At 51.3% G+C, this 9,153-nt stretch overlaps 1 protein-coding gene across 7 annotated transcripts in view; it reads left to right on the top strand.

Moving 5' to 3' along the window:
- Positions 1 to 441: 441 nt before the first annotated feature.
- LOC112543740 (complement component receptor 1-like protein) overlaps positions 442 to 9,153 on the top strand; it is a 114,150-nt gene continuing 105,438 nt past the window's right edge. For all 7 annotated transcript variants that reach the window (XR_016347948.1, XM_089773654.1, XM_089773651.1 and 4 more), the window contains exons 1-4: positions 442 to 597; positions 4,691 to 4,876; positions 6,552 to 6,740; positions 7,245 to 7,344. Coding sequence is in view for 6 of the 7 variants with exons in the window: in XM_089773654.1 (XP_089629780.1) it covers positions 516 to 597; positions 4,691 to 4,876; positions 6,552 to 6,740; positions 7,245 to 7,344 (557 nt within the window). In the remaining variant the exon portion in view is untranslated. The remainder of the gene's footprint in view (positions 598 to 4,690; positions 4,877 to 6,551; positions 6,741 to 7,244; positions 7,345 to 9,153) is intronic.

Here is a 9,153-nt window from a genome sequence, read left to right as displayed (position 1 = left end):
GGCGGTCTTGCGCAAAAGCACAGCTCGCACATGGCAGTGTGGACGTTTTCTTGCGTTCTTGCGCAAGAAGCCGCGAGGGTAGACGTAGACTTACAGTCTTACACCTGAATAACCAAAAGCAAGAAAGGATCAAAGCCACCGCCTGTTCCCTTCGCAGCTGCCCCGCCTCTCTGTGTAATGTCCCACAGCAACACACATGCGGGGAAGGGGGGAGTGAGCTGGTTCCCCTCCACGTGTGGGCTTGGGCAGGTTCCCACGCATCCCTGGACACGGGCTCACTGCTGATCCCCTGAGACAACCAATAACTCCGGATCCACCCCCCAGACAGTATGTGGATGCCCAGCAGGAACAAAAGCCCCGCCCCCGGGACTCAGACCCCGCCTCCTCTTCTAGCCCCCCCCCCCCCCCCCCGGTCATTCAGCCCTTCCCGGCTCCAGCCCCGCCCCCTTTCCTCGCCGTCACGCGAGTTGCGGGACCCCCCGGCCGCGGTGCGCACAGAAGCGGAGCGAGCGGTCATGGGCTCGGATCCGCGCTGCCCGCCCGGCGCCCGCGGGCTCCTGGCGCTGCTGCTGCTGCTGCCCCTGCCCGGGGCCCGCGGTGAGTCAGGGCGCGATGCCAGCAGGGCTCGGTGCGGGTAGCTGGGACCCGCAGGGCTGCGGAGCAGGCAGGTTCGCTTGGCCGCTAGCGCTGCTCTGGGGGAGACCAGCCCTGGGGCTGCGCCGAGCTGCTGCTCCGGCCGGGGAAGGGGCCGCCCCTTCGAGCGGTTCGCTCCTGGTGGGGGCGCGGCTGCAAAGGTGCTGCCCTGGGTAGCTGCGGGATCGAGGCCCCCTTCATCCTAGGGGCGAGACAGGTTAACTGGTTAACCGAGTGCCGCCTGCGGGTTAACAGGTGGGGCCCCGCCCGGACAGGAGCTGCCCTCATCATCCAGAGCAGCCCGTCTGACCTGCCCACAGCCACGCTGGAGCAGGGACTGGGGGTCCCGCAGGCAGGGACTGCTCTGGTTGGGCTGGAGCAGCCTCTGACTGCCCTGGGGGAGCCGCTCCGGCCCATCTCTGGCAGGGATGCCCCAGCCCAGCCAGGCTGAAACTCCCCTTTCCCCCCAGTTGCCCGTCTTGTTCAACTGGTTAAATGGGATTTTATATCCCTAGCTCATCTGAGGCTGGGCTGTGCTCTAGCTGTGCTGCCCAGCATTAGGTCCTTGTGTATCTCAGCTGCCAAATAGAAAAGGATAAACAGCTGGCTCTCCACGAATGATCCCTGCTCGAATGAGAAGAGAGGGTGGAATGAACAGCATCCGGTTCCATGACGTTAGAAGCAAAGGGAGGATGGTCCATGGGGCAATAGTTAAGGGGGCAGGTGGGATCAGAGGCTGTTTTTAGAGAATATTGGAGACCAGAGTTTGTTCACATTTGATGCTCATGAGATGGCTCTTTGCCAGGGGATTTCCTCTTGTGACTTGCACTCCAGACATGCTGATTGAGCCAAAAATTAGCCAGCTCTAAAACTGCTGTCGTCCTGACTGTTGTGCATAGGAATAGATTTAGGAATTCATAGTATGCCAGGACACGTCTTGCACTCTGTAGTCCCAAGAAATATTAAGGAAAATAACATGAGTAGGCTAGGACTTTAACAGGGTTCAAAAAGGAGCTAGAGAGATTCATGGAGGTTAGGGCCATCAATGGCTGTTAGCTCGGATGGGTAGGAATGGTGTCCCTGGTCTCTGTCTGTCTGGAAATGGTTGAAAGGGGACGGATCGTGTGAGGGTTACCTGCTGTGTTCCCTCCGTCTGTGGCAGAGGTCCCCAACCTTTTGGGGCCACTGGTTGCCCAGGAGGGTGCCCACACATCAGCTGCCCGAGGGCGGGGCTGCCCACGCACTTCGTACCCAGGGCTGGCGCCGCTCCTCTGCTGTGTGCCATGGGTCAGTGCTGCCCATATGCTATGCACCCAGGGGCGGGGTTGGCCCCAATCACTTGACGGGCGCACAGAAATGGCCCGGCAGGCACCGCGTTGGGGACCACTAGTCTGTGGCATTTGTCGGCAGACAGGATATTGGGCTAGATGGACCGTTGGTTTGACCCAGTTTGACCCATTCTTATGTCCTTATGAGTACAATTATTGATATTATTGTTTGTGTAAGCTCATAGACTCATAGACTTTAAGGTCAGAAGGGACCATTATGATCATCTAGTCTGACCCCCTGCACAACGCAGGCCACAGAATCTCACCCACCCCTCCTAGAATAATCCTCTCACCTATATCTCAGATATTGAAGCCTTCAAATACTTTGAAGACCACAAGATACAGAGAATCCTCCAGCTGTGATCTGTACCCCATGCTACAGAGGAAGGCAAAAAACCTCCAGGGTCTCTGCCAATCTACCCTGGAGGAAAATTCCTTCCCAACCCCAAATATGGCGATCACCTAAACCCTCAGCATGTGGGCAAGACTCACCAGCCAGACACCCAGAAAGTTCTCTATAGTAACTCCTATCATTCCTCCATTGACCTATTTCCCACTGATAATGAATGATCAATTAGTTACCAAGATCATGTTATCTCATCAAGCCATCCCCTTCATAAACCCATCTAGTTTAATCTTGAAACCAGATAGATCTTTTGCCCCCACTACTTCCCTTGGAAGGCCGTTCCAGAACTTCACTCCTCTAATGGTTAGAAACCTTCGTCTAATCTCAAGTCTAAACTTCCTACTAGCCAACTTATATCCATTTGTTCTTGTGTCCACATTGGTATTAAGCTTAAATAATTCCTCTCCCTCCCTGGTATTTATCCCTCTAATATATTTAAAGAGTGCAATCATGTCCCCCTTCAGCCTTCTTTTGGTTAAGGTAAACAAGCCAAGCTCCTTAAGTCTCCTTTCATAACTGCATTCTTCAGTGGTACTTTCACTTGTATGTTAGGAGGCAGAGTTTTGAAATATTTGTAGGAGAGAGGAGGAGCAATTCTGGGATCGGGCCTCTTTGCTTTTAGCCTGGTTTGTCAGATACTAACTCTGAAAAAGTCATTCTAGTCACCTTGAGGCATCTGATGTCCTGCTGTGAGGGGCCTGGCTGTTCGCATGCTTTTCAGAACAGTGACATGAGTGAACTCATGATCTTCTCTTTTGCAAAATTTGTTTTTATATACAGTCTATGCCAGTGGTCCCCAACCATTTGGGGTTGCCGGGCACCAGGGGGTGTGGCCGTTCGCCGGCCGGGCGCCTGGGGGTGGGGCCCCCCCATAGCCACATTCCCGGGGGCGGGGCCCCCCCATAGACGCATTCCCGGGGCCGGCGCTCTCCCCTCAAGCACCACGCGCCCGGGGCCGACGCTGGCGCTGGCGCTCGGTCTCTCTCTCCCCCCCACCCCCAAGCACTGCGCGCCCGGGGAACGGCGCTCTCCAGGTGCTGCACGCCCGGCGCACCCTGCAAGCACCGTGCATCCGGGGCTGGCGCTGGTGCTCACCCCACCAAGCATCGCGCGCCCGGGGCCTGCGCTCCCCCCATGCACCGCGTGCCCAGAGCGCGGGCGGTCAATCCGTGGCGTCCCCGGGGCCGGCACTCACAGTGCGCCATGCGCCCGGGGCCGGCTTCGGCACTGCGCATGCGCCATGTGCCCGGGGCCAGGCCAGCCCTGAGTACTTGGCAGGTGCAGACAAATGCACCGTGTTGGGGACCACTGGTCTATGCTGAAAACAATCGCAGGCATCCCTAAAACTCCCCAACTAAAAGTAGGGATATTGGATATTGTGTAATTGAATAGTCGTATAACTGCATGAAATTTAATGATTGCACAACTATTTGTTAGTCCCTGGGGCTGAGCCGACAGCCAGTGCACTCCCTGTACCACTCCCAGGAAGCCTGCTGCCACCTCACAGTGCTGCCTTTCTATCAGAGGCAGCAGTGCGGGGTGGCAGGCGGGAGCTGGTCCGCGAGGAGAGCGGGTTTAAAAACCACAAACTGGATCCTGCCTGCTGTCCCACACTGCTATGTCTGATAGGCAGGAGAGTGGGATGACAGCAGCCCCTATACTAGTGCCAGGCTTCCCCTGGACAGAAGCTGCTCCACAGCAGCAGCCCCTGTCCACATGAAGCTTGGATCCCCCTTGGACAGGGGCCATTGCCTGGGCCTTCACCACTGTCTCTCCTGCCTCCTACTCCTGGCAGTGCTGCCTTTGATAGAGGCTGTGGGGCGGAGCGGGAAACAAGTGGCACCGCAGAACCAGTGCTGGATGGAACCAACTTTCAAGTTGGCTCCCCTGAGCACCAGCTCTTCCCCTCCCCACCACTGTCTCTGCAAGAGGTGGTAGACAGGTCTGCGGAGCTGGCATGCCTGCTTGAAAGCAGTCTCCCTGTCCCCCTCATTCTCTGTGCTGCTGCCTCTATCAGAGGCATCCACCATTCTTTTGCAGCATGATTGCTCTGGCTAGGCTAATTGCTGCTTAGATAACTTGACCATCTAGCACAGCAGTGATGATTAACCTGGAGTTTAACCCCCCTGCTGTGGGAAGCATGTCAGTTCTCATAAACTATTGGAAAACCGGAGGTATCGCTCACAATAGGGCTCACCTGGCCCATGGCAGATCCCTGTAACATCTATGGCATATCAGGGTTTTCAACAAAGGTAGCAGTCTGACGTTATTTAAAAGAAATATCTCCTGTTAACATTAATATGTTCTTATGTTTTTCTGATAGGTGATTGTGGGGCCCTACCAACACGGGAAAATGCCATCCCTCTTGATACTCGCACAGGGGGATTTCCTGTGGAATCAGTAGTGCAATACAAGTGCATCAATGGCTCAGTTAAAATCCCTGGGAAGCCGGACACCGCCGTTTGCCTTGCAAACTCACAGTGGAGACTCAATGGAATCTTTTGTGGTCGTAAGTATATTATCTTCTCTGGAGCAAACGTACTCAGAACACCTTTCACTGGTGGAAATATAAGATTTTCCCCACTGAATAGGTCAGTTCCTCCCTAGATCAGTGACAAATGACAATATGCAATTAACCTGTTCATTCAAGAATTCTGTTGCAAAGCGATCTGGGAGCATCTGTCAGTGAGAGGACTTGTGCTTGAGTCAAGAAGGCACGGTTTAGATTAGCAGGCATGGGAAGTAGTTTTACATTTGTGTTTTGACTGCACGTGTTTCTGGCCTGTGGATGCTCAGATAGCTTTACTGCACCAAAAGGCAAATGTCTCAGAAACGATTTACCTGTCTATTGCTAGTTCTATTAGAATATTACCTAGAGGCTCCAATTGGGAGTGATCGACCCCTTGTGCAATAAAAAGACATTTTGTCCCCTGAGGATCTCTATATCCAGGTTAACATGAAGATCAACAGATGAGTGAGGATATTGAGGAAGGAGAGGTGTCAAGGCTGTTCCCAACTCTATTTGGGAGTCCCCTACAGTGCAGCACCCGTAGGGACACTACCCAAAAAAGGAGGAAAAAACTCACCTTGTGCAGTAATGATGCATGCTCGAGATACGTGTCCCTATGGGTGCTCCTGAACCGGTCCTTCTCCCTTCTGCTTTGGAGTTCAGTGTAGGGCTGTGCAGCAGAGAAGGAAGCGAGGGGCTTCCACCCACACAGTGCTAGATAGCCTCAAGGAAGGGAGAGCACATGCGCTACCTCAATGGATATTGCTACCACAAATCTCCAATTAGAGGCGCAGAGGTGCATCTACACCTACAATGGAGCATCCACAAGGACACACACCTCAAAGAACCGTTTTCACAGTACAAGGTGAGGGAATACCAGAGGAGAGGAAAATGGCAAGGAAAAGAGGGTGGTGCAAGGAGAAAATTCAGGCTGACGCTTGCTGTTGGTATCCCAGAGAGTGCGGCAGGTGGTACCAGAGGATCCACGAAACTGGGCCTGAAAATAAGATATGGAATTGCCAGGAGGAAAACTTTGAGCTTGGAGTTACAAAAGCCAGAAGATGACGGGATTACAAGAAGTCAAGAAGGGTAGGGTTGGGGAGAGGCCCTGGGAATTGTGGAGATTCCAGTGAAGTGGAGAGGGAGGGCCCAGACTGGAGGGGATCATGGGGTTAGAGCTGAAGAAGACTCCCGTGCAGTGGTTGTAAGCAGAATGTTTGGTGAGAGATGCAGTTGAGGAGCATAGGAGAATCTTTCCCTTTCTACATGCTTTAATCTATTAATGTCTCCTCTCTCTTAGCTCCTTCCTTTTCTTATTCTACTCATTAGTATGTATTGCCCGCTGCTTGGCACAGCATCGACTTTGTCCTGGTAGCTTGCCTCTGCCTTAAAAGTAATTTTTAAAAATTCTCCCTTTGCTGACATATTTTGTAAAGTATCCTTCTGTCAAGGTCCTGTGCTGTTCTGTGGCTGTATTGTAATGGCTGCTGATGTCTCTAAATCATAGATTTCTGAGGCAGGGTATCTGTTCCCAGTTTGGAACTCTTGTGTTAGATGTGAGAGCTCTGCCCACTTACAGTTTTTTATTTACCTATAAATACGATGTTAAAAGTACCATTTTTATGCATCTCTATATAGCTAAATCCTTCAGATTCTCTCTTTTTTTTATTGCTAGGTAGCTGTGGTGTCCCACCAAGGTTTAGATCTGCTGCCGTAAGTAAGGAAGATGAAATGAAGAGCTACTATCCCCCAGGGACCACTGTGACTTATGTCTGTCGCCCAGGTTATGAGCCGACCGAACTGATGCCCAGTGCCACTTGTCTTGAGAATGTAACATGGTCGGAATCTCCTGAATTCTGTACAAGTGGGTGTCTTTGTGTCACTTTTCTCTTTTCATTGTGCGACAGGCCCCGTGTGAGCAATTAAGAGTGTTTTGTGTTAAGCAGTTAAGTAGGAATAATAACCAGCGAGGAGAGGGAAGTAGCTGGATTGCTAGTCTCCCATTGCCATAGGCCAAGAGTGGCAACTTTACCAAACATGCCGTTCACTGAAGCTGCTTACAACAGTCATGAGAAGTTTGACAGCTGGAGTAGGAGGCACTTGTGCTGGCTCAATTCTTCAGCACTGCTTTGACTGAAACCCTGAGACTTCCTTCCAAAATGCCGACCACAGCTCTCTGATCCAGTGCTGCGGTCCCCACGCTCTTCCATTCCCTACCAGTCTGGAACGGGAGTGGCACTTGAACTATGAAAGAGCCACATGCAGTTCGTAAGCCCTAGTTGGCCCCTCCCTGCCATAGTGTCCTCTGAGTGTGTTCGGGATCATTGCATCAATCTAACACTCTTACCCTGACCTTGTTCTTTGTTAGGGAAATCTTGTCCTGCTCCAGAAGGACCAAAGAACGGCAGAGTTGTTGATGGAACAGATTACCTGTTTGGTACAAGAGTAAACATAACTTGTAACCATGGGTAAGTGTTGGGCAACCAGTGCTGATTAATTCACAGAGCTTACTTGGGTGTTGTACTACAGCTGAACACTATAACATTAATAGTATAAGTTCTGATCCAATGTAATAACACACTCTGAGGGCTGCTACAGGACTGCTGTCCTGGCTTGAGGTACCTATTGAAAAAGTGTCAGCTTCAAACTGGAGTTGACCAGGTTTGGATCATGATCCCTCGGTCCTTCAGCTGACAGATGAAGTTGGGAGGAAGCAAGTGCCGCTTGATACCATGAGATGTGGTATAATTTGTTCCAGATGCTGTTGGAAAAAACGACCATAAGAGGTGACTGGGTTCTAATTTAATTGGATTGAGCAGATAGTTCCTGGACATCAGAGTAACTGACCAGGGAAGCATGTCGCAGGAGCATGGATGTGGTCTTTTTAATTAATATTAAAAACTAACTTGGTGTTCCTTGGGTCCTTCAGAGTGGGGGACTGGTTGTGTCGGTGATTCAGGAGTCAAGGCAGGGCCCTGGGGATGTGCAGTGGGCAGGGAAGGAGGTTGGTGAGTTGGGGGTGGTGGTGGAAGAGTGAGGTTTGGGGCATGAGCAGGAGCTCAGGGTGGGTGGGGTGGGGATCCCATCTGGCAGGACTTTCTCTGCTGCCCCTGGCTAGTGAGGATTTTCTTTCCCTCTTCCTGCCACCAGGGGCTGCCAGTTTCCTGCCAGGTCCCCTGTCCACCTGTCTCCTCCCAGACCACCCTGCACTGCTGCCAAAGGCTGGGATGGGAGAGAGAAGGGTTTGAGATAGCAGGGCTACTTACCCATTCTGCTATTCCCACTCTTGGGCATGTGGGTGCTCCCCAGTGACCACTCGGCATATAACTCTCCCCTGTGCTCACTGCCCCCTGTGGCCACTCTCCGTATCGCATCCATCTTCTCGTCCCTTCCTTTTGAGTCACTCTTCTCTCTGCCTGCTCCCTCTTCATGATATGGAAAACAGTTCCATTCCTGGGTACTTCCCATTTCCTTGGCACAGCCAAGCCCTGACCTTACTTTAAGTTAGGGTAAGAGGAAGCTGCCTACCAAATTTGGTAGTCCTAGCTAGGATGAATTCTTGAACAAATGGACTCACAAGTAGACAGACAGACAAGCACATTTCTAAATATATAGCTAGATCTATTTTTGTTTTTCACTCCATCCCACATATAGGTGATATTTGTAGGCTGCAAGGGTTCATTTCCCTGTATTGGGATCATAATGAATAAGAGGCTTGGTTATGGAATAAATTGCTTTGGGAAGTTCTGGAATCTCTGTCGAAGAAGATTTTAAAGACCAAATTAGACAATCCATGTATAGTCTGGTTTACATAATATTTAGTACTGTCTGAGTGCAGGGACTGGATTGGAAAACCTCTTCGGGTCCTTTCTAGTCCTATGATTGTATGTCACAGAATTTGGGGTTAGAGTATTTTAGTAATTGGCCTACTTTCCAGATGATGTAACGAGAAGTAATTGTTATCAGATATTAAAGCACTCTGCAAAGTAGGACAGTATTATTAAGCCCATTTTGCAGATGGGAAAATAAAAGCACAGAAGGGAAGTGATTTCCAAAGGTCACCCACAGACCAGACACAGAAATGAAAATGCAATCCAAGTTTCCTGTGTCCCAGTGGTTTTTCCTGTAGGCAATACTATGTCTGGGTTGCACCTGCAAGAATGCCCAAGCAATTCTGATACTTGACGTTTTCTTTTGAAGAAGAGTACAGGAGTGGCAACCCTCGGAATTGCACCTGTCAGTGACAGCTTTGGGTTTAAGTGGGCTGATGAGGTTAA

This window comes from Pelodiscus sinensis, chromosome 27 (assembly GCF_052426305.1).
Source record: "Pelodiscus sinensis isolate ZL-2025 chromosome 27, ASM5242630v1, whole genome shotgun sequence".
Lineage (NCBI taxonomy): Eukaryota > Metazoa > Chordata > Testudines > Trionychidae > Pelodiscus > Pelodiscus sinensis.
Note: the sequence above shows the minus strand (reverse complement) of the source record. Positions and strands in the feature narration are given on the sequence as shown.